Source organism: Caenorhabditis elegans, chromosome IV, assembly GCF_000002985.6.
Source record: "Caenorhabditis elegans chromosome IV".
Taxonomy (NCBI): Eukaryota; Metazoa; Nematoda; class Chromadorea; order Rhabditida; family Rhabditidae; genus Caenorhabditis; species Caenorhabditis elegans.
In genome coordinates this window covers 15,013,278-15,037,126 of record NC_003282.8, presented here as the reverse complement: position 1 = coordinate 15,037,126, position 23,849 = coordinate 15,013,278, and the positions used below count along the sequence as shown (strand labels likewise).

The 23,849-nt window shown below is 36.6% G+C and overlaps 3 protein-coding genes and 1 non-coding gene across 13 annotated transcripts; 2 read left to right on the top strand and 2 right to left on the bottom strand.

The window, feature by feature from the left end:
- Nucleotides 1-90: 90 nt before the first annotated feature.
- On the bottom strand, nucleotides 91-11,421 carry fcd-2 (FANCD2; the record flags this gene model as incomplete). 3 transcript variants are annotated; one of them, NM_001268919.4, is made up of 10 exons in its annotated part: nucleotides 91-386; nucleotides 1,446-2,116; nucleotides 2,779-3,044; nucleotides 4,284-4,704; nucleotides 5,282-5,713; nucleotides 6,637-7,264; nucleotides 8,756-8,887; nucleotides 9,734-10,841; nucleotides 10,890-11,280; nucleotides 11,334-11,421. In NM_001268919.4, 10 exons carry the CDS (start codon nucleotides 11,404-11,406, stop codon nucleotides 186-188), a joined length of 4,323 nt encoding a protein of 1,440 aa, NP_001255848.1. The 3 variants fall into 3 exon arrangements, with proteins under 3 accessions (NP_001255848.1, NP_001255849.1, NP_001255850.1); NM_001268920.3 differs by lacking the exons at nucleotides 8,756-8,887; nucleotides 9,734-10,841; nucleotides 10,890-11,280; nucleotides 11,334-11,421 and having other exon boundaries at nucleotides 186-386; nucleotides 6,637-7,204; NM_001268921.3 differs by lacking the exons at nucleotides 5,282-5,713; nucleotides 6,637-7,264; nucleotides 8,756-8,887; ... (1 more) ...; nucleotides 10,890-11,280; nucleotides 11,334-11,421 and having other exon boundaries at nucleotides 186-386; nucleotides 4,284-4,633.
- On the top strand, nucleotides 7,530-7,680 carry Y41E3.464. The gene has a single exon (NR_101980.1). It is a non-coding gene; the product is annotated as a small nucleolar RNA Y41E3.464 (small nucleolar RNA).
- On the top strand, nucleotides 8,149-8,769 carry Y41E3.8 (Glycine Rich Secreted Protein; the record flags this gene model as incomplete). Of its 2 annotated transcripts, NM_070414.7 has the most annotated exons (3): nucleotides 8,149-8,200; nucleotides 8,279-8,354; nucleotides 8,420-8,769. In NM_070414.7, 3 exons carry the CDS (start codon nucleotides 8,182-8,184, stop codon nucleotides 8,655-8,657), a joined length of 333 nt encoding a protein of 110 aa, NP_502815.1. The 2 variants fall into 2 exon arrangements, with proteins under 2 accessions (NP_502815.1, NP_001294102.1); NM_001307173.3 differs by lacking the exon at nucleotides 8,149-8,200 and having other exon boundaries at nucleotides 8,320-8,354; nucleotides 8,420-8,657.
- A 191-nt stretch (nucleotides 11,422-11,612) lies between the features above and the next one.
- On the bottom strand, nucleotides 11,613-23,092 carry Y41E3.7 (the record flags this gene model as incomplete). Of its 7 annotated transcripts, NM_001307172.3 has the most annotated exons (10): nucleotides 11,613-12,132; nucleotides 12,492-12,751; nucleotides 12,877-12,998; nucleotides 13,687-13,725; nucleotides 14,635-14,906; nucleotides 14,960-15,061; nucleotides 17,105-17,221; nucleotides 22,738-22,808; nucleotides 22,859-22,926; nucleotides 22,975-23,092. In NM_001307172.3, 10 exons carry the CDS (start codon nucleotides 23,081-23,083, stop codon nucleotides 11,946-11,948), a joined length of 1,347 nt encoding a protein of 448 aa, NP_001294101.1. The 7 variants fall into 7 exon arrangements, with proteins under 7 accessions (NP_001294101.1, NP_001370058.1, NP_001041026.1 ...); NM_001383252.2 differs by lacking the exon at nucleotides 13,687-13,725 and having other exon boundaries at nucleotides 11,614-12,132; nucleotides 22,975-23,085; NM_001047561.6 differs by lacking the exons at nucleotides 13,687-13,725; nucleotides 17,105-17,221 and having other exon boundaries at nucleotides 11,946-12,132; nucleotides 22,975-23,083.
- Nucleotides 23,093-23,849: the final 757 nt, after the last annotated feature.

Here is a 23,849-nt window from a genome sequence, read left to right as displayed (position 1 = left end):
AATTTGAAGCGAAATCTATTTTTATCGTGATTTAAATCATGATTTAATGATTTTCCATGGTTTCTCAGCTTCTAAATGCAATTTCTGAACGAAAAACAACAAATTTACTTGGAAAAAATAAAATAAAGTTAAAAATACAGAGAAAACCCGTTTAAAAACGCGAAAAATTAAAATATTTTAAAATTTCATTCGGAATCCGAGTCAATTTCACTGGCACGCTGATCCATAATAATATCTCCATCAATACTTCGACTTTTGACGAGTCCAACAGTGAATGCATTCAAACATTCATTTTTCACCATTGCCGAATGAATTACTCGAAGGCAATTCTCACTTTCTGCACGGAGTTCCGGGAATTTTTTGAGAAGAAGCACGCATTTGTTCGTCTGAAAATTGAGATTTTTTGTTTTTTTTTGAGAAAAAAATTGCAGTGGAGGTAACACGTTTTCAGGATCTGGAAAATTTTTTCGATTTTTTCGGGCAAAAATAAAATTTTTTGGGTTTTTTTTAGCCAAAAATGGATTTTTTTTTGATAAAAAACTGTTTTTTTCGGACAAAATTGGATTTTTTTTGGACAAAAATAATTTTTTCTTGGTTTTTTTAAAAGTTTTTTTGAGCATAATTGCAAAATGGTTTTTTTGTGGGGGTTTTGTGGCTAAAAATGGGTTTTTTGGCCAAAATTGGATTTTTTTCTTGGATTTCTGGTTTTTTTTAATCAAAAAATGATTTTTTTTTTGGATTTGTTTTGGGCAAAAAAAGATTATTTCTTCCTTTTTCTAAAGGTTTTTTTTCTAGTTTTTTGGTCAAAAATTGATTTTTAAGGATTTTTTGGTTTTTTTTTTTTTTAATTTGGATTTTTATTGTATTTCTGGTTTTTTAAACCAAAAATTAATTTTTTTTTGGATTTGGTTTGGGAAAAATTAATTTTTTTGGGTAAAAAGGGATATTTTTGGTTTTTTTTAGGTTTTTTGGGTAAAAAATGAATTTTTATGGTTATTTTTTGCAAAAATTGTTTTTCGGTCCAAAATGGTTTTTTTTTCCGGTCTGTTCTGGTTCAAAATTAATTTTTTTTCTTGGTTTTTGGACAAAAACTCACTTCTCGTATTTTACAAAAAAAAATTTTTAAAGCAAAATGTGGTTTTTAATGGGTTTCATATTCTGAAAAGTTCATTTTAAAAAAATCGAAATTCGAATTTTTTTTTGTTTTTGAAGATTTTTTTCTACAAATTTCAATTTTTGTTATTTTTCGCCATCACAAATTAAAAAAAAAAGAATTTTTATTTCAATTTCGGACCAAAAAAAAATCAAATTTCTCTTTAAAAAATCCAAAAATTAAGAAGCCTGTTTTTTTGTTTTTTGCCCCGAAACACTGAAAAAAAAAATCCATTTTCCTCTGAAAATCCAAATCCTGAGAACGTGGAATTTTCCATCGCAAAAAAAAGAACCTTTGCAAAAGTTCCAATACTCTGCAAGACACGATTTCCCTGTTGAACAGCCGATAAAATCTTCTCAACTCTTCTACAAATCGTATCGAAATTGGTTCCCTTCGTAATATTATCCATTAAAAATATGAATGAGCTCTTTTTAGAAACAGTAATCAGAAATTGTTTTCCCTCTTTAATAGCCGACGTCAAAACCGCCGTAGTTCGGATTTTATTGATTCTAAGGAGAAGGCAAAGGATCAGAAAGCATGATGAAGCAGTTTCCCAGGATTCCAGAGTATCCTCGATGTCGACACCTCCATTCTTGGCAGCACTGGCCGACATATCATACTTTAAGCATCGAGAATTCAAATTTCCGAATAAAGTTTTAAAAATGACACCAAAAGTCGTTTTACTAATACAATAAAATGTCGCTTTTCGATCTTCTTTTTCCAATAAATCATCATCAGATTGTTGTGAGAATACGCAGGATTTCCGTTTATCATCCTCTGGAACCAGCTGAACTACTTTATTTGTCAGAATCCATTGAATCGCCAAAAGTTGATCTTTTTCCTTTCGAAGACGAATATAATGGTGAAGAATGTCACGAACTGCACATGTGTAGCGAGTTCCTTTGCTCCAGAGCTCGTCTACTTTGCTCCAATCTTTTTTGAGATAGGCGAGCGCGTATTTTGCTGAAATTTGAATTTTTTTCGTTTTTTTTTAGAAGAAAATTTTAGAAGAAAACAAAGTGTGGAAAAAAGTAAATTTTTGAAATTTTTCCTGAAAAAATCGATTTTTTTTTGTTATTTTTCGTCTTAAAACGGAGACATTCTGCAAAAATTTTGCTGAAATTTGAATTTTTTTTTCGTTTTTTTTAGAAGAAAAATTCATGTTTTTTTTCATGGAAATAAAAAAAATAAAATTTTTTTTCTGAAATTAAACAAAATTATATGCATTTCTTCGGAAAATCGACATTTTTTCGCCGAAAAATTAATTTTCCAAAGAAATATTGATGACATTTGATAGAATTTACACATTATTTTAGCTATTTTTAACCGTTTTTTAGAAGAAAAACATATTTTTTTCCATCAAATTGAACAAAAAAATACGGAAAAAAAGTAAATTTTCTGAAATTATTTTTTCTGAAAAAAATCGATTTTTTTTTGTTATTTTTCGTCTTAAAAAGGAGACATTTTCGCACATTTTTTGCACAATTTTTGCACATTTTTAGAGCTTTTTTTGCACAATTTTTGCACAATATTTGCACATTTTTTACACATTTTTAGAGCTTTTTTTGCACATTTTTTACACATTTTTTGCACAATTTTTGCACATTAAAAAAATTCCAATATACCCATAATTTTCCTGGTCTCCGCATCATCATCCTCATCCAATTTCAAATCTTCAAAAACGTCCAAAATCGCCACGGCAACCGCAGGAGTCGGTGAGAACTCTGCAGATTTGGCAAGAAATTTGCCAATTTCCACACGAGCCTTTTCAGAATCATTGGACAAATGCTCAGAGCTGAGCATTTTCTTCTCGATTATTCGAATTAGCACAGATTTCCGTTCTACTCGTTCTGCCGGGGAAAGCTTCTCCTCACCACCATAGAGTTCACCGCTGAAAAAGATTTTTTGTGATCTACAACATGTACAGCAACGTGTGGTTTACGGTTTGATCTACAAAAAACGCGGGAATTTTTTCCTAAAAAATGTGACGTCGGCACGCTCTTAATCATGCAAGATAAGTTGTGCTTTGCGTCTCGTCTCCCGCATTTTTGTAGATCAACGTAGATAAAGCCGATATGAGACACTTTGACACCTCAGTCCACTGGGGCGCACTTGCGCTCTTTTCAGTTTTTTTTTTTGAAAATTGGAGAAAAAATGATTCTTTTTTTTCTCATTTTTCTTCTAAAAACAATATAAAAAATTGCAGAATTGAGCGCTTTGATAAAAAGAAGCAAAAATATTTCAAAATTTTTTTTAATGGTTTAAATGCCAGAAAATAGACCCTAATAACCGAATATAATTGTTAAAAAATTTAAAAAAATTTCTAAATTTTTTTATGATTTTTTTTTTCAATTTTTCAAAAATCAAAAAAAAAATCGGCCGAATTAAATTTGAATTCCCGCGCACATGAGTGACGTCATTTTCGATATTTTTGCAATTTCTGGCTAAATTTGTCGGTTTTTCTTGATTTTTCTTCTATATTTGATTTAAAACACCGTTTTTGTCAATTTTCAAACATTTTTCCGTGAGAAAACCTGATCCCTCGAAAGAAATTGGCCTAAAAATTGACAATTTGATGGTTATTTATAAATTATTATTCCGAAAAATAATTTATAATAAAGTGATTAAATTGTCAATTTTTAGGCCAATTTCTTTCGAGTGGACAAGTTTTCTTCACTGAAAAATGTTTGAAAATTGACAAAAACGGTGTTTTAAATCAAATATAGAAGAAAAAATCAAGAAAAACCGTCGAATTTAGCCAGAAATCGCAAAAATATCAAAAATGACGTCACTTATTTGCGCGGGAATTCAAATTTAATTCGGCCGATTTTTTTTTTGATTTTTGAAAAATTGAAAAAAAATCATAAAAAATTTAGAAAATTAAAAAAAAAATTTTAACAGTTATATTCGGTTATTAGGGTCTATTTTCTGGCATTTAAGCCATTAAAAATTTTTTTTAAAAATATATTTGCTTCATATCAAGCGCTCAATTCTGCAAACTTTTTATATTGTTTTCAGAAGAAAAATGAGAGAAAAATCCATCTTTTCTCCAATTTTCAAAACACAGAAGCGAGCAAGCGCGCTCCAGTGAACTGAGCAATTGCGGGTGTCAAAGTCCGCCCCAAATCACCTCAAAATCGAATGAATCAAGTTCAAACTCTTCTCTCCCAAATCATCCATATCCTTCTGAACTCTAGATTTCAACTCCTGACTTGCATCAGATTGCTCGGCAAAAACGCCAAAAACGAGCTCGACAATTCCCCAAACTTGCTCGACAGCCTTTTTGACACAAAACCAAATTGTCACTGAATCTCCGTGATAAAATTTCGACGAATTTGGAGTTGTTGGAGCAGCAGCACGACGAGCAGCTAACAACATTGGTGGTGTCTTTTTTTTTTGTTTAATAAGTGTATCGATGACAGATTGAAGTTCATCGCAGAGATATTTTAGAGCTGATCGTTTTTTGTTGGCGAGCTTCATTAGATGCACAATTGGACGGAGTTTCAGTGGAATGTAGTGGGATTTTAGTTGTAGGAGGACGCTTGGAGCCTCTGGAATGATGACACCAAAAATTAATATTAATATAACTCTTCTACAGTAAATGTTTTCGACACTTCTACGACTGTAAAGGAGGGCACAATTATGAGAAATGGTCCCGCCACGCGCTTGGCGAATATTTCAGAAATTAACAAGAGGCTTTAAAATGTCAAAAATAATCTCCAAAGTAGGGTCAGAAAACCAAAGAAAAATCGTGATTTTTTAATTTTGGCTGAATTCTGATCGAGTTCCCTCGAAGGTTCATTACACAACATTTTGAATTTCCCGCCAAAAAAAATGTTCAAAAAATTTTAATTTCGGGACGAAATTTTGTTTTCTTTTTTTTCTCAGAAAATTTGAATTTCCCGCCAAAAAATATTTTTAAAAAAATGTTTGCTCAAAAATTTAAATTTCCCGCCAAAAATGTTTTCTTTTTCAGAAAAAAAACCCGAGAACAATTTCAATAACACCCTTGGTTCGAACTCCGCCCACTCCATCTGATTGGCTAGAAAAGAGGGCGGAGCGAATTTAGTTGTTTTTTTTTTTCGATTTTCAGGTTATTTCGGGTTATTCGAAGCCAATTTTCTGCACCTTTAACAACTTCTGCCTCCAAATTCTCTTCTCTATCATCATCATTTACAGTAACATCTGCACTATTTGTCTGTCCATCTCCTCCAATTACAGTAGTCTCATCACTTTTTCTCTTCCTCCCTTTCTTCGATTTCGTCTTCTCCGAACTAATCACAATGACATCTCGTTTCCCGCTTCTTCCGAAATTCAAATTCGGTACATTCCACGTGGCGAGGTCTACAAGAGAAGCGGCGAGCTTCTTCTCTGCATCCATCATCACGTAAAAGTTTTTGATTGAAAGCGTCGAAACATCGTCAGAAGACAGAAAATCGACAGAGCTCTGCGATAGGAAACCGTTGAGAACTGTTCGGGTCCATTGGACGTTGAAGAATAATTGGGCGAGTTTTTCCTGGCGATTGAGGGGGAGATTTTCATCTTTTGGGAGAACTGCTTCTGGAAATATTGCTGATTTTCAGAATTTCAACGTCTGCAGTGGCATGTGGAGTCAGGCTGTCCCTGCACGGTTTGATCTACAAAAAATGCGGGAATTTTTTGACAAAAAAATGTGATGTCAGCACGCTCTTAATCATACGCGTCTCAACTCCCGCATTTTTTGTAGATCTACGTACGAAATTATGACAACGAGAAAAATCATTCCGTAAATCGACACAAATCATCTCTTCCCGCGCCCCGCCCCTTGGGTCCCGGGATGTCTGTGTCTCTTCAACGATCTACACTCTCTGTACCGGTAATAGGAGAAATTGACCAAATTAAAGGTGGTGTAGTCGAATTTTTTTATTGCGTTATTAGACTCAAAATTGTCTGAAAACACCGAATTTTATAATGAAACTTCTTGAAAACTTCAGAAAAAAGATATGACGGCTCAAAAAATGGTCTAAAATTAGTTAAAACCGGAAATTTGATCGACTTGTCAATGTCGCAGCGGCTGGAAACAATTTTTTTTTGAAATCACCGTCAAATTTTGAGTATACAAGTTGATTATCTTGCGTTTTAAACTTGATTAAAGTATTTAAAAGTCGATGGACGGCGAGATTTTCAATTTTTATTGAGCCAAAACTCGCCGTCCATCGACTTTTAAATACCTTAATCAAGTTTAAAACGCAAGTTAATTAACTTGTATACTCAAAATTTGACGGTGATTTCAAAAAAAATTGTTTCCAGCCGCTGCGACATTGACAAGTCGGTCAAATTTCCGGTTTTAACTAATTTTTGACCTTTTTTTGAGCCGTCATAACTTTTTACTGAAAAGTTTTCAAGAAGTTTCATCAGGAAATTCAGTGTTTTCAGACAATTTTAAGCCTAATAACGCAATAAAAACAATTCGACTACACCACTTTTAAGGGAATTTTGCTCACCAAACGCGAAGCTCAAGTTCTTAATGACACTTATATCATAACTCGACGTCAACGAATCCTGATCCTCTTCTCTCCAACGCATTTTCAACACTTGTATCTCTTTAATTAGCTCAAACATTGGCGCGATTTCCAGCAACCTCGCCGAGTTCAGCTTGAGATTCCACGTGGATTGAGAATCGGGATCGGTGTTGGATTCTGGATTCGGTGGCAACTCGAAAAAGTCATTTTTAAATCTTTTCAGTAGATCAGTGGACCAATCGGATAAGAATCGAATCTCCTCTGTCCGTTTATGCTGTTGAAGGACAATTCTCATGTGCTCATAAAATGCTCCACGAAGAGCAGACGATGATTTAACTGCTTCTTCACAACGAGAAATCCCCTCACGAACAAGATGCTCCTGATTCTCCGAGTGCTTTTTTCCCATTTCCACTTGAATTTTCATCAAAAGCGCTAGAAGACCCAGAAATTTCTCTCGATCACTGACAGATAACAAGAATCGGCTGATTATCTCGTCGATTTCAAAGCGTGTCGCTTCTTTTTCCGTGGATTTTGAAGGCATCATGAGCATCACTTGGAAGAGTCGCTTGATGTTCGGAATTGATAGTTTGTGAATCAGCTCGATGCATTTCTGAAAATCACGGATTTTTTGGAATTTGCGATTTGATCTACAAAAAATGCGGGAATTTTTCCCCCCGGGAAAGTGTGACGTCAGCACTCTTAACCATGCAAAATTCGGTTGAAAAGTCTGCGTCTTTTCTCCCGCAATTTTCGAAGATCAAACCAAAATGGGGAACTTTGACCCCCCTTGGCGCAGGGATTTATAATATTCAGATTGGTATCGGCGCGCAAAAAATGGTTTTTAGGCGAATTTTGCCGTTTCATTTCCATTTTTCTGTTAAAAAATTGGTTTAAATATCAGTTTTCAGTGCTTTGGAGGCTAAAAACAGGAAAAAAAACACAAATGTTAGCGGAAAAACTGATTTTAAATAGTTTTAACAGTAAAATGAGAAAAAAACAAAGCAATTTTATTTAAAATACGATTTTTTGTTCATTAAAAAGGCTGATTTTTGACAAAATAAAAAGAAAAAACGAAGTAATTTCATTAAAAAATTAATTTTTTTCAAACTTTTCTGTGAAAACCGTTAAAAATCAGTTTTTTTTTCATTAATATGAGCCTGTTTGTCAGCCTGTGAAAAGGCAAAAACTTCAATAATTTGAACAATTTAAACAGAAAAATGAGATTAAAACGACAAAAAACTACCATAAACTTTTTTTTTCGCGGCGAGACCCATCTGAAAAATCCATGCGCCTTTAAATATGTACTATATAATTCCTTCAATATTATCAAATCTACTTCATATTAAATAAATGTATTTAAATATAAATAATAAAATCGAATCCCAACACCTTTCCCTCCATTCTGTGCATATTGTCGTCGCGGTGTACACAACAGTTGTGTGCAAACACGACGACGACTAATTCACGTGTGATTCCTGTTTTTATACGGTTTCCAGGGCGAAAAAGTGAAGAGAAACCAGTTCAAGCATGGTTTATATCGATAAAGGTGAGTTTTTTCTTGACTAAAATGCTAAAAAAATCGATAAAAAAAAGCAATTTTGTCCCTAAAAATAGGATATTTCAGATGGAAATGTGCTCGAAAAGAAGCAAAAAGGAATTGTCGAGATGATCGTCGGATTCTTCACATTTATCATGTTATTGTGAGTTTTTGAATTAGGAAAAATCATTTTTTCAATAAAAATCATATATATTTTTTAAAATTCAGCTTCCGCTCACTGCTCGGCTTCACATCTCCTACAAACCGAAACAGCAATTCTCAAGACTACCGGAATATTGTTCGAGGCGGCGGAGTTAACGGAGCAGGCGGCGGTGGAAATGCCTACAGGCGGAATGGAGGCGGTGGAGGTGGAGGCGGAAGAAACATCGGAGGACTTCCAACATCATCCGGAGTCGCTCCACCACCAATGGGAGGCGGTTGCTGTGGAGGAGGTGGTTGTGGATAAAATTTACGATTTTTTTCTGTTTTTTTTTGCATTTTTATTCGATTTTTTGTGTGTTTGTGATATTTGATGTATTCGTTGTAAATATATAAATAATAAACCTGAATTTGCGTTGAAAATTCCTGAATTACACTGGAATTCGTTGATTTAATAACTTTAAAGAATACATCGAGGACGGCTTCACATTCGGTTTCACTTTGGGAAAAGTGCTTCATAAGTTCGGTGAAGACTTTCTGAAAAAATTTATTAAATTATATTATTGAGAATTTTGCCCTAAAAACACTCAAAATTGTCCAAAATTCCAGAATATCACAGAAAAAAAGTGAAAAAAAAAAGCATTTTGTTTGAGTTCCCTCCAAAACCTGAACTGCGACCAATCAACGATTCGCACCGCCCACTTTTAAACCAATCAGACGAAGTGGGCGGAGTTTGAGGATGCTGATTGATTGGAAAGTGGGAGGGGCGAATCGCTGATTGGTTGCGGTTCTCGGTTTGGAGGGAATTGAAAAATCGCGGTTTTTAGGTTGAATTTTTCATTTTTCGCTATTTTCGGTGGTTTTTCTGAAATTAAGACTGTTACTGATGTTGAGAGCACCCAGAATAGAATAAATTTCCAAAATAACATAAAAAATGAAAAAAATGGCGAAAAAATGAAAAATTCAGCTTCAACGACCAGATTGTGTTCAATTTCTCTTTTTCTTTTCGTTTTTTCGAAATGAAATTTCGGAAATTTAGATTATTTTGGATGTTTAGAACGCTATTAACAGCCTTAATTTCAGAAATACCAACGAAAGATGAGAAAAAATGTCAAATTTAACCAATTTTTTGCTAAATTTCCTCCAAAATTAGTAGATGAGGACTGCCACCAATCAGCGATTCGCTCCACCCACTTTCGAACCAATCAGCGTCGTCAAACTCCGCCCACGCCGCCTGATTGGTCTGAAAGTGGGCGGAGCGATTCGCTGATTGGTCGCAGGTCTCGTTTTGGTGGGAATTTGAAAATCACGTTTTAAGGCTGAATTTTTCAGTTTTTCTTCGTTTTCTCAGTAGTATTCCGGAATTTTCGACTAACTAAGCACCTCTCTATCCCGTTTCTCCATTCCAACAAACAATTGTTTCCACATTGAAACACCCATCTGTCGAACATTTCCATCCGACGACCAGAAGCAGTGCCGTGCCACGTGGATTAGAGCCGGCAAGTGACACGTGGCGAATTTCTTGCATGAAATGACAAGATCGATGATTCGAAGAAATTTCGTGGTGAATGCGGCCGGAATGTTCAGGATTTTCGAATTAACCGCCGCTACGAACGTCGGCGGACACGATTCCGTGTTGGAGAGCAACGAGAAATAGAGAAAAGCCTCGAATGTGGTAAGCCACGTGGCAGATTCTTCCTCCGGTGGCGACGGGGTCTCTTCTGAATCCATATCCTCTTCCGGTTTAGTCGCCACCACAGGCTTCTTACTTTTGGAAATCCACGTGGTTATGTGCTTCCAGGCGCGTTTATCGTTGAGTCGGAAGAATTTTAGAAAATGACCGAAAACCTCGACGATTAGCGAATCAGAAGATGGTTTGCTGGTTTTCTTCTTGAGACCATCGATTTTCAGAAGACGAGCGAGCTGACGGAGCATCTCATGAAAATGAGCTTCTTCATCGTCGGCCTTGCCTTGAAAAACTAACAAGCTTCCCAGAGAGAACGCGACGAGGGATGGAAGACACGCCGGATCCAAATCCATGCACAAATTGCAAAGATCCATTCGAATCTTCCTGGCGGTGCCGGGATCCATGCGCAGAAGCCGTAGAGTTTCTATAATTTGCAGCTGAAACGATGGAAGACCGGGTACACCTTGTGTCTCTGAGCATTCCTTGTGAAGCCGGACAGCGGTGGATTGTTGCAGAGAGATATCGGTGAAGATCTCTGGAAGCGCGGCGATCAGATCATTTCTGACGTTGGGGCTCCAGAATCTCCATTGAAACTCGAAAATCGTGTTGAACACGGCTTGTGGTTCGAAGAGCCGGCTTAAGTGGCGCATATGGGCCACACAAGTCTGCGCCAGCAGCAAATCTCTCTCATCCTGCCGTTTTGCTAGAATATTCAGTTTTTGAAGCAAAAAATCAAAGGCCTTGGTTTGCGTCGCTTTGATTTGAAGAAAAGCCCGGAAAATTGTGTCCTGCAGGCCGAATAGTCTGAAAATACACCACATTTAAGCTCATTCACGATTAAAATCTTCTTACGATTTTGCAGGGCTCAGAAAAAGAGCCAACATGTCTTGATCACTTCCACAAGCCAACAGAAATTCCGCAAACGTCTCTCCTCTATCATTTTCCATTCGTTTTTCCAAATTTCGACAGAGATCCTCGCTATTTAAATTATTTCCAAAAACGACACATTTCTCATAGCTTCCCATCTCCATATCCATCATTCCCTCGTCCTGATCGTTCACAATTCTCACATTTTCCTCTTTTAAAATCTCTTCGAAGCGATTTCTCGGCGTGACGTACGCATTTTCAGCATAGGAAACGTGATTCTCGGCGCCGGCTCCATCCAGATTTCCGAACAGCTTCTGAGTCATTGCCATCGAGAAATTTCGTCGATTTCCGGAATTGTGGCGATCATCAGGATCATCTGAAGTTTTGTTGATTAAAACGGGAAAAAATAAAGAAAATTTGAGTTTTTACCATCTTCCACGTGTTGGGATGCAGCCACATGACTATTTTCATCATCTAGAATGTCGAATTCTTCATCTGACATATTTAAATCCTGAAAAATAAGCAGAATTCAGCTGGGAAACAATTAAAATTAATTTCAGACAAAAAAACAAAATTTTTTAAAATTCAAATTCTCACAACGACACTCCGAAATCCCGCATGCTCCATGGCGCGAAATTTCGATATTTGAATTCTAACTCTCTCCTTTTCGCTTTTTTCTCATTTTAAAGTAAATTTCCAACTAAAAACTCCAGTTATTCATCATTTATTTCGCATGAAATACATTATAAAATAGTTATTTCTCTGGAATATTGCGTTATTGTATCAAACAAAAAAAAAATGAATTAAAGACGGGGAAAGAAGAGGCGTTCAAGGAGAGAGACATCGAGTATAAGTCCGGATTCCCAAAGAAGAATGTAAAACCGACGATATGGTAAGAAAAATACAAAAAAAAGAGAAATCTACATTTTTTAAAGTCAAACGAGATGTTTTCATCTGGAAATGATGGTGAGGATGCAATAAATCAATTATTTAGAAAGAAAAAATAAATTAGCGGCTTTTGCAGCAATTATTTTTAAGAACTTATTTACTGTAGTAGACACGATAGTAGAGCGTCTTCGAACGCCACAAAGAATACGAATTGTCGAATTTGAGCAGATAAATTCCGCGACCCGGATAACGATGACTTCCCGCATACACTTCTTCGTGACAATCTCGACGATACACCGGAATTATTTCATCCTGCCGCGGCTTGTTCGGATCAACACGTCTGAAAATGGCCAATAATAATGAATTCTAAAATGGTTAAAGCTATCAAAGGCTTTATAAGGCCTTTATAAGCCTTTTTTTTAATTTCTAAGCCGGCTTTCAGAGGTTCTATATGTATTGAAAATACAGAGTTTCAGCCTCAGCCTCAGCCACGACCGCGACGCAGCTGCATAGCGGAGCGGCTCAAACAAAAAATTTTATTTTATTTTTAGCCCAGAATGCGTGATTTTTTGTCATTTGTTTGTTTTTCATTCTGCATTCTAGAAATCTGGACCAAAAAATAAAATCAAAATTTTTTGTTCGAGCCGCTCCGCACGCAGCTGTGTTGCGGTCAAAAGCTCCGTCATTTCAAGCAGCTACCTTGTCTGCATGGCTCCAGCTTCCACATCTCCTGGTCCACCCTGTCCAGCGGCTCCTCCACCACCACCTCCAGCTTCCGCCTGCTCCGCTTCAAGTGCTTCATCATAATCCTCCTCATCATCGGATTCACTAACGTGCACCGAAACTTGATTACTGTCGGCTACGGTCCATTCAAAGTAGACACCGAAACCAATATCGTAGTGATCCGTCGCGAATTCCCAGAATAGACATGAACCATTTTCGTGAGTTGGGACCCGGACCTAGAAAAATTCAAAATTTTTATAGTTTTTGAACCAAAATAAGGCACAAAATGCACAAAAAGCAACGAATTTTCCGTTTTTTTTTCTGTTCATTTTTTCGTAAAAATTCCAAAAATTGCCCGTACCGTCACCGTCTCGCCGTGTCCAACTTTAATAATTCCCTCGTGTCCGTCTTTCTTGATATTCGCCTTGAACTCATTAATATCCTGCCGATTCCAGAGTGAGGCGGGCGAAATTGCAGGGTTGGCTGGAAAAATTATTGAATTTTTGAGAAAAACTTGTGAATTTCAATAAAAATCACAGTAAATATCCAAAAAAAAGTACATATTTAAAAATATTTAAAAGCAATTTTTTTCGTGCAAAATCTCGGCCGTGGGTCCTGGCACGCCTGGAACTTTTTTTAAACCATGTACCTTTAACGCTAAAATACGGTACCGGGTCTCGACACGATAATTTATCTTTAAAATACAGCAGGGTGTGCGCCTTTAAAGAGAGTACTGTAGTTTTAAATATTTGTTTCTGTGGGGTTTTCATCCATTTTTCATAGAATTAATTCTAGAAAAATAAATTTTCAACGAAAAACTGTGAAAATTTCGCAAAACAACTGAAGTTTTGAATTACAGTACTCTTTAAAGGCGCACGCCCGTTCGAATTTTACAAGCGTGTCGAGACCGGTTACCGTACTTTTTGCGTCTGGATAATAGTTTTTTTTAGCTAACAAAAAAAAACCAAAATCCACCATACTCTCGGTTACTGTAGCGCCTATAAAGTCCCGATCGTGCCAGGACCCATTTTTTCCGCAAAAAAACAGATTTGTGCATGAAAATCACGACAAAATAAGGGGAAAATCATGCAAAAAAAGAATTCAATTCACAACACATAAAATACGGTTACAACATTGTGTGTTTTGCGGTGAAAAATGATGAGAAACATACAGTGACAGAAGAGGCCCATATTTGCGTGAATTGAAGACACTACAAAATAATAGGAGGAATAGTTGGAAAATGAAACACAAAAACGTGTGTGTGTGTGAGTGTAAATGTGTGAGTGTGAGTGAGTTTTCAAGGTGATTAGTGTGGTTTTTTGCTAAAATAGAACTCAAAAAAGGGGGTAAAGGAAAGAAAAAGGATTCTATGTTGAACTGAAAAATTATTTATTTATTTTATTTTTCAAATGGGTACAATAAATGAGCACACCTTAATATTTTTGTTAATTTAGTTGTACGTGGAGTCAGAAAAGTCTTTTTACGGTTTGATCTACAAAAAATGCGGGAGTAGAGACGCAGACATCTCATCTGATTTCGCATAGTTAAGATCGTGCTGACGTCACAATTTTTATGGGAAAAAAATCCCGCATTTTTTGTAGATCAAACTGAGAAGAGACAGCCTGACACCACGTGTGAGAGCAGATTTTTATAATTTGAACTTTCAAAAAAATTTCAAAAAATTTTCGCTAACCGCTTATTTCAGCCTGAAAATCAATTTTTTTTGTCAAAAATTCATACAAAAATATAGAATTTGTTCGCTCGCTGAAAATATTATTAAATAACCGTTGAAAGCTTCGAAAAACTTCGAAAAATACCTCAAAAATCGCCTGAAAATTGCCGTTTACCGTTGAAAAAAATCCCGGCAAACGGCAATTTTCAGGCGATTTTTGGGGTATTTTTTGAGATTTTCAACAACATTAAATATTATTTTCAGATCGAACAAATTCGACATTTTTAAAATTAATTTTTGACATAAAAATTTGAATTTTCAGGCTAAAAAATGGTGTTTTCAGCGAGCGAATTTTCATCAATTTTTTCCTAAAATTTACTTTAAAAAATTAATTTACGGGAAATTTCTGCTCCTAATGCACCCATAATATTCCTCGTAGAAACTCACAAGGCAAATCCTCCCCAGCTTCATCATCCGAAACATCCGAATCATCATCACGACGAATCTGATGTTGATGCGACTCCTCTGGATTCATTTCTGCACCGTTCGGCGTAGTCGATTGTTGAGCATAGACCTGAGACATGTATTGTTGATAGTGTTGCTCTTGGAGCTGTCGAATAAGTGTCGTCTGTTGTTCCGGTTGTCCTGGGAATTGCTCCTGAGCGTAGGCTGAGAATTGATGGAAGGTCTGTGCGTTGAGTGCTTCTTGGATTTGCTTCCTGCAAAATTTGGGAGGTTTTTCAATTTTTTTATTTTAAATTTTAAATCGTACCGCTGATCCTCGAAAAGTCTCTGATCAACTTGTTGAAGAGACGGTGGCTGGGCGCTTTGTTCAGTGACCTGTGGCGCGAATTCTTTCAGTTCCGCGTCTTTTCTGAAAATATATATAGAGCTTGATGAATAGCGGAATGGAAAGCTATGGAATAATAATAGGTTTAGTTATGTAGAGCCTATTCAACTATGTGCTTGGAATTGAAAAATGGTGTCTTAAATTGGAATTTTTTAAACAGCCTAGTATTAAAGCTGAAAACCATTAAAAATCTAGCTTTTATTGAAAAAAAAATGGATCAAATCGCATAAAAAATTGAATTTTCAACGATAAAACTGAATTTTTTTGCAATTTTTGGAATTGGTGGATTTTTTATTATTATTATTCATGGAAAAATTTGAACATAATTTAAAAATCCTATAGGAAATTTCATAAAATTTGTATTTCTAGCAATAAAAATGAGTGATTTTGAAATTGATGTCCATCAAAAAATTGAGACAAAAAAAATCAATTTTTAAATAAAAAATCCCATAAATTACATGGAAAATCTACTAAAACAGGGCTCTTTCTGAGTATAATTCGATTTTACGTAAGATTTTCGTTATTTATTCTAATATTTATGGATATATGGATATATCTATAAACACTAAAATAAGTAACAAAAATCTTAGCTAAAAATCGAATTATACGAAGAAAATGCTATTTTTAGTAGATTTTCCATGTACTTTATATGATTTTTATTTTAAAAATTGATTTTTTTTCTCTCAATTTTTCAATGGACATAAATTCCAAAATCGCTCAGTTTTATTGCGAGAAATGCAAATTTTATGAAATTTCCTCTAAAACCCAAAACTCCTAACCTAGAAGGAAATCAGATAAACCTGGTGCTCAGGCGACTAGGAAATTGCTCCAAAAAGAGCACACCCACACACAGCGAAGAAGTGGGAACGAGAGGACTACTAAGAAGAGAGAGAGAGAGCAAGTCGGCTGAAAAGAAGGAAAGAGAAGGAGGAGCCAGGAGCATATAGGAATGGCTGTTTGTCAATGTGCATGTGAGTGAGTGTGTGTGTGAGTGAGCATGAGCTCACCGTGAGCCCCCAGTCTCAGCTGGAAGAGCAGAGAGCATTCCAATATAAGGAGAAGAAGGAGAGAAGGGATATTCATTTTAAATTAAAATTAGGCACCAGAAAAATTTCGGTGCTTCTCACACATAGTGACGTGCGGGAGACGTGGTAAATGAGTCAGAATGCGAGGGAATTTCGGAATTAAAAAAAATAAAAAATAAGGTATATTTGGAATTTCCAGGGATTGAAAGGCTTTCAATGCACGGAAAATTAGGCCTAAAAAGGGCTAAGCTTGAACTAGATCATTAGAAATCACAGGGCTCTGTCCCATTTCGCTTTGATCTTCGAAAAATGCGGGAGGAGGTGAGACGCGCAGACATCACAACTGATTTCGCATGGTTAAGGCTCACTCAAGAGCGTGATGAAGTCACAAATTTTCTGGGAAAAAATTCCCGCACTTTTTGTAGATCAAGCTGTATTGGGACAGCCTGACACACCACGTGCTCTCACTGAATTTTGTGTAAAAAATGTTGGGGCAAATTTCTCGATTTCTATTTCTGAAAAGAGGTCTAACAATTTATTTTTAATGTTTTTAAAAGTTATAATGGTATTCAATTTTAAAATGTTTTTTGTTTTAAATTTCAAAAAGTACCAGAAAAGGCGCTTCTTTTATCGTTCACAATAAAAAATAAAAATGCCTCTCAGGCTTCAAATAGGCTCTTCGGGGAATATTTTCGTATATCAATACGTTACTTTTGGTACAGAATAAGTCAGGAATTTCAGAGTTACGAAACTATTTCAGTTATTTTCAGTAACATCTACACCGTAGCTCACCATATTCTAGTAATAATTATATATGCTGTCGGAAAAATGCCATCAGAAAATAAAAAAATGAATGATTTTACATCATATCCCTTCTGTTTTCCTAGTTCTAATTCTACTTGTTATTCACTTTTACTCAAATGTTTATTGCCAACAATTTTCTTTTTATTCAATGCGACTATATACTTTATAAGTGATCAAAGTATACGTTTTTAGGGTCAAAAAATTCAAAATTAAAACTGAAAAAAAAATCAAAACTCACATAGCCTTCTTATCGGCAATGAATCCCTTGAACGGCGGACACACACGATCGACGAGGAAGACGAACGAGGCCATCGCTTCGTCGCGGGACAACGAGCCCAGCTCACGCCAAGCTTTGCTGAAAATAAGAAAAAAAAAATTAAGATTAAATACGTAACGGAATGGAAAAAAAACGAAGAAATAACCGCTTGAGCTTCTTTACTTCAAGCTTGGCTATTAGGTTTCAGTTGTTTTTCGATTGGGATAGAAAAAGAGCAAGCATTCGTCATATAATCTCGAGATGTAACACAGAACAACATTCAATTTATCATCATGCGGGACTGGAGATAATGACGTCATGAAAGAGCCCAAGTATGTAATACGTGGCCGTTGGGGAGAGAGAAAACTCGGCCAGGTCACTCAGATTCGCAATTTGGCTCTTTTAGCAGGAAAATTTCGAGCAAACATCGCGGAAAAACTAGATCAACAGATCTAAGAAAGCGGTTTTTGGTACGTGGCCTAGAAAAATCATAAAACTCGGCCGGCCAATCATTGATTTCACACGGCACGTGATGCCAAGCTGTCCCATTACAGTTTGATCTACAAAAAGTGCGGGACATTTTTGCCCAAAAAACTCACGTCAGCACGCTCTTAACTATGCTAAATCAGTTGAGAACTCTGCGTCTCTCTTCTCCCGCATTTTTTGTAGATCTACGTAGATCAAACCGAAATGAGACACTCTGACACCACCGTGTACAGTTGTGACGTCATAAATGTGTTTAATTACATTTTGCAATATTACTTGAATTCCATAAGAGCGGTTTTTGGAACATGGCCTAGAAAAATCAAAAATTCGCCCAATCGTTGATTTTTCACTGTAAGAAGCTTGGCGATTTTTGGGTGGCCGAGTTTTTCTATTTCGCACGGCCACGTAGTAAAACTGCTCTGTGCACTGCATTGAAAGCGAGTGAACAAGAAAACTACAGTAATCCTACAGTACTTTCTGATGATTTCAAATCAAAAAATGAGATTTCTCAACGGAAAAATAGCGAATCCAATGCAAGAATTTCCAGTTTTTTTGGAAATCTTTTTTGGGGCAGAATTTCAAGACCGCCCCGAGCCCAACAATTGGAGCCAATCAAAAAGCGCCCAAGCAGGGAGTAGATCACCAAAAAGTGCTGAAAACTCCATCTCTCTCTCTCTCATGGGGCATGTGACACACCAAACACCTTCTCAAATCTATCAATTACATCTTCTATTCCGCAAAAAAAAAGTGCATGCACACAGGGAAAGAGCCGGAGAAAAGAGCACATCAGACACCCCCGCCAATAGGTGATATCGAAGAAAAAAGGGGAAGAAAAGGAACACTCTTGTGTTATTCAAGGTAGGAAAAGCAGCAAATTTTTCACTCATTTTCCTCTCAGTCAGCTCAAAAAGAGAAAGGATTAGCCGAGAAAGAGAGAGAGGATTTCAGGATTTGAGGAGGAGGAAGAAGCCAAGTGAAGTGCTCAAAAGCTACAAAAACACTTGAAAATTGGGTGGAAGAGGAGGAGACCCTTAATTTGTAAAATTGAAAAAAAGACAAGAATTCCGAAAGTTCATTTGGGTAGTTGGGTTTTACCACACAATTTGATTACCAACTCGTCCAAATTTTGATCTATGACCACTCAGAAAAGGCTTTCAGTTGAGTAGATAGACATATAGTCATAAATCTCGGACAAATAGCCGCTTTTTATAGTCATCTATTTTTTTTTATAGACTTGCAATTATATCGGAAGAGTTGAAGATGTTGAGTAGATCATTTTCTCGTCAACTACAGTAACCCGGCAACATAATAGCTAAGTGGTGTCAGCCTGTCCCATCACGGTTTGATCTACAAAAAATGCGGGAATTTTTCGCCAAGAAAAATGTGCCGTCAGAAAGCTCTTAGTCGTGCAAAATCAGCTGAGAAGTCTGCGTCTAAATACCCGCCATTTTCGTAGATCTACGCACGTGGTGTTAAAGTGTCCCATTTTGGTTTAATCTTCGAAAAATTCGACGCAGGCTTTTCAACTGATTTCGCATGGTTAAGAGTGTGCTGACGTCACACTTTCCTGGAGGAAACATTCCCGCATTTTTTGTAGATCAAACCGCAATGAGACAGGCTCACACCACGTGTCTACGTAGATCTAACCTCGGGCTCAGAGAACCTGGTAAGAAGGAGACAGTGGCCAAAACCTTCTACCGTTGTCAGGTAGGTTCCGATTAGAGCTGTGCGGCTGATGACTCGGCTGATGGAGACAATCAAGTTTTTCAACGTGTTAGCACTGATCAATTAAAGAATATTTGTATTTGCAGTATTGGCTGAGTCATGAGCTTCTTATTCTAGAAAAAAGTTTTTTTTAAAAGTGCACACACCTTGACAAAACAGTCGGCTTTTTGAATCAGCCGAGTAACTCGGCTGTCGGCTGTCGGCTGATTGGAAAAACGAGTTTTTCTGGAAGGGGTGTGCACTTTTTTAAAAACTTTTTTCTAGAATTAGAAGCTCAAGACTCAGCCGATATGGCAAATACAAGTATTCCCTAATTGATCATTGCTATTACGTTGAAAAACGTTGATTTGCTCCATCAGCCGAGTCATCAGCCGCACAGCCCTAGTTGCGATTCCAAACAGCACAAGAACAAAAGGTTGAAAACTTGTCATCCCTGCCGTCTTGTCAAAGAAGACGTTATCTTCTGACAAAAAAAAACGGAAGAAGAAGAAGAAGCCGATGTCGTCTGTCCAACTAGTCGTCGTCCCCACATCCCTTCCAACACCATCATCTTATTAGCATTCCTCGCGTCCTTGTCACTTCTTTTTCCCTTCTTGTTAAGTTAGATTTTTGGGTTGAGGAAGAAGGCGAAGTCCGCCCGGGACGGCGGAGCTACACACAAATTCAATTTTGGCGAATAGAAAAAAAGGGAGGAAGAAGCTTCTTCCCCTCGTCTGTGTGTTTACTCTTACTACTTTTGTACGTCTCTTGGATGGAAAGAAACGGAAAACGTGAGTCAGAAGAACAGACCAGAGTAGCGAGAGAATCCCCACACAAATTTCGGTAGAAAATTTGATTTTCCACAAAGGAAAGCAATCCAACGAAAACAAAACCAGAAAAAAAGTGAACTACTACTAAAGAAACACGAGGAAACGCTGGATATCCTCGTGGGAAAACCTTAAATTTTGCTGGAGGGCGAAGGTGACTTCTCTTCAAAAAAAAGCAAGTGTCATGAGAAAAACACGGAATGGATATCAGCACTTCCTGATTATCAGACACAAGTACTGGAATGTAGATAGACAGAGAAATATGACGTATTTCTTCTTGCAATGAGGACTACATTTTGGTTGTAGAATGTTGATGAGAGGTTCTTCCTTCAAGTAAGTACGGTAGGACATTTTCCCGAAAATTTGACATGATAAGTGGGTCTTGCCACGATCTCAGTCACGTTACGGGTGCACCGCATGGAGTCCGAAAAGTCTTATTCCGATTTGATCTTCAAAAAATGCGGGAGTTGAGACGCAGACATCTCTTCTGATTTCACATGGTTGAGATCGTTCTGACGTCACAATTTTTAGAGGAAAAAATTTTCCGCATTTTTTGTAGATCAAATCGTGATGGGACAGTCTGGCGTCGCGTGGTTTCTGGCTTCCTCTCATAAATTTAAATGAAAGAGTTTGCCGAGCTAGGCCATTTTGGCTCTGCCATATCTGGGCCAGAACCCCGTGAAAAACTCAGAATCCGCACGCAGAAAAAAGTTCCGTAATCAGGAAATACCGTAGACAATTGTGAAACCGCCTCGAAAACAACAAAGTAACAAAACAGAAGGATGTGCCGTCAACTTTTTAACAGACGGAAAAACGAGAGAAATAGGGCAAAAAGGAATGAAAGGAGAGGAAGAAGCCACCCAATTCTCCAGAGATTTCAGTGTTGCTCCTCTTGAGCAGGAGGAGGAGGAGAGCCAAATTGGTGGGTGTAGCTGAAATTTTCGTCGACAAAAGAGGCTGAAAATCAATTTGTGACGAATTCTCGACAAAAACTTCTTTTCTTTTTTGAAAACATGTATGTCTATCTCTTTAGGAAAGAATACAAAATGACTGATGAGTATTAGGAGAGCCGGCTCTTATGAGGTGAGCTCATGATGGATTTGTATCCATATTTGGGGCTTTTTGGCTCAGAGCTCCGAGAGCATCAAAAGTAGAAGACCTTTCGGGCTGCCACGGTTTTCTGGCTTCCCTCATAACTTGAAATGGAAGAGTTTGCCGAACTAGGTCATTTTGGCTCGGGGGTAGATTTACGGCGCGTTGCGTGTCGCGTCGCGGCTCGATTTTAGTTGAAAAACTATGTAAATGTATTTGTCCGTGTGGAGTCCGGCGAGCGATTGTCAATGGAGCGCGAAAAATTCAATGAGGAAGGCCAGAACCCCGTGGGGCTGTTATTCGTCAAAGAACTGAACGAATCCTTGGAAAAAGCCAAAATAACTGGTAGACATTGAACATTCCTTCTCTCTCGAAAATCAAATTTGCACACCGCCTGCTTTTACGATAATTGGCCACACTTGAAAAGGTTCTAAAGAAGGCGTCCAGCAAAAAAAAATATATTTCGGACAGAGGTTTCAAAGAGAAATAATTTCTAGTAGCAAAAGTGAAGGAAGAAGCCGCCGGGACACACAAAACACGTATAAACGTCCCAAATGGATTAGACGAAACAAGACGGCGAGTGGTGGAGCAGGAGGAGGAACACGAATTTGTACTGACGAGCAACAAAGTTCGAAAAATCGCTGAAAACGGCTCTATTTGAGGTGCAAAATTGCCATAAAATAGGTTATTTTGACAGCTTTTTCAGATTTGCTGCTTAATTTCAGAGGAGAAGGCACTAAAATTGGAGGATTTTAGCCTAAAATTTTGGAAAATTCATTTAAAGTTTGAGAATGGCTTGAGGGCGCCAGAAGAGAAGCCTAGAAAACTGAATTTGTAAAAAAAAACTGTAAAAAAATTATAAAATTGGATTTTTTTTCCAACTTTCTGAAATTTTCAGCTACATAGTTTTGCGTGGAAGAATTGTGAATTTCGCCAGAAAACCAGCGTTTTCTCTCTTTTTTGGAGCTCGTTTTCCACTTTTTGTTGATTTTTTTCAATAAAATGCCGATTTTACTTGTCATATTATCTTTTTTTCGAATTAAAATGTTATAAAATTTAATTCTCATAAGATTATAAGGATATTCAGATTAAATTAATTACTAGAATTTAATTGGATAACCTTTTAATTCGATAAAAAAAGAATAAAACTAGTAAAATCGACATTAAAAAACGGTGCCACAGGGTTGCAAAATTACGCCCCGCCTCTTTTTCTGTGCAAAATTCACGGATCGATTCAATTTTTGATCAAATTTCTGAAGAAAAACCGCTAAAAATTAATTAAATCAGAAGAAAAGTTGCCAATTCTCCGAGATTTCTATCCTGGAATAGAATAGGAAATGAAAAACAAAATGAAATTTTTTGGAGATTGCGTCTTCGTGTGTCCTTCTTCTTTTTTTTCTCCAATTTTGTTCATCATTTTCGAGAAATGAGGGTGTGGGGGGAAATTGGAAAAGGAATAGAGTGTTTTCTTTTTTTTTGTTAGAATTTTGATTGAAAATCACCCACTTCACATCGTTTCCAGTGATATCTAGCCATCCAGCGTTGTCAAATTCATCGGAAATCTCTCCATGTTGGACCTGGAATTTAATTTTTATTTAATTTTTGATTTTAAAACTGGAATTTTCACTTGTTTGCTCAACGAGAGCAATTTAATGCGATCTTCATATCCAACAGGCTCCTGTTTCCCGACGTGTTCTGGAAAAAAACTCATTTTTTAAAAAGAATTTTTAAATCAAAAAATACCTTTTTTATAATATTGAACGGCAAGCTTGTAGCATTCCTCGAGAGAATGTCCGAATTCCGACTGAATCAGTTGAACCTCGCTTAGACGGACGTGGTTCTCGTCGGCCATCTCTGAAAATGTGCGAAAATTGATTTTTAAAATGCCAGAGCGCAATAAAAATCAAGGGGAAACTGGAAAGAAAATCAGATAAAAATCAGAAAATGAGAATTGCAGCCGGTTTCTAGCAATTTTCATATGTAATTTCGACATTTTCGGTATAAAATCCATAGAAATTAGATTAAAGATCACAATTCGAAGTAAAAATCAATAAAAAATCCAGATTTTCAGAACTTTTTAATGCAAAAACACGAAGAACAACGCTGAAAAAAATGAACGTGGATCCGATGTGGCACACCATTTTGTGATGTTTTGTGTGTAAACACCGGCACGCGAAAATGCACACTTTTGCAGTTTTCAGCTGCAATTAGCAAGGAAAAGCCTATTTTAAAAGTTTTCCAGTGGTTTTTTGGCTTTTTTAAAATTATTTTTTCCAGATTTGAGGCTAAAAATTTGATTAAAAATATAGAAATATTGTATTTAAACTCAAATCCCGCGAAAAACTCGGAAAAAACTGAAAAATTTAGGGTTATTCGGCTAAAATCAAGAAATTTGGAATTTCTCCAGATGTTTGCAACTTTATCATAATTCCTTATTGTAAAAACTGTTTTCTCACTCAATTATTCAAGATTTTCCCGAGATTCGACGAAAAATCTTCTAAATTCTCCCTAAATTTTGTATTTTCAAGGTTTTTTAGGCTGTTTCAGGAAGCGATTTGCTTTTTTTTCAGTTTTTCTATAGATTGCAACTTTCCGCGAAACTCAGAAAACGGAAAACT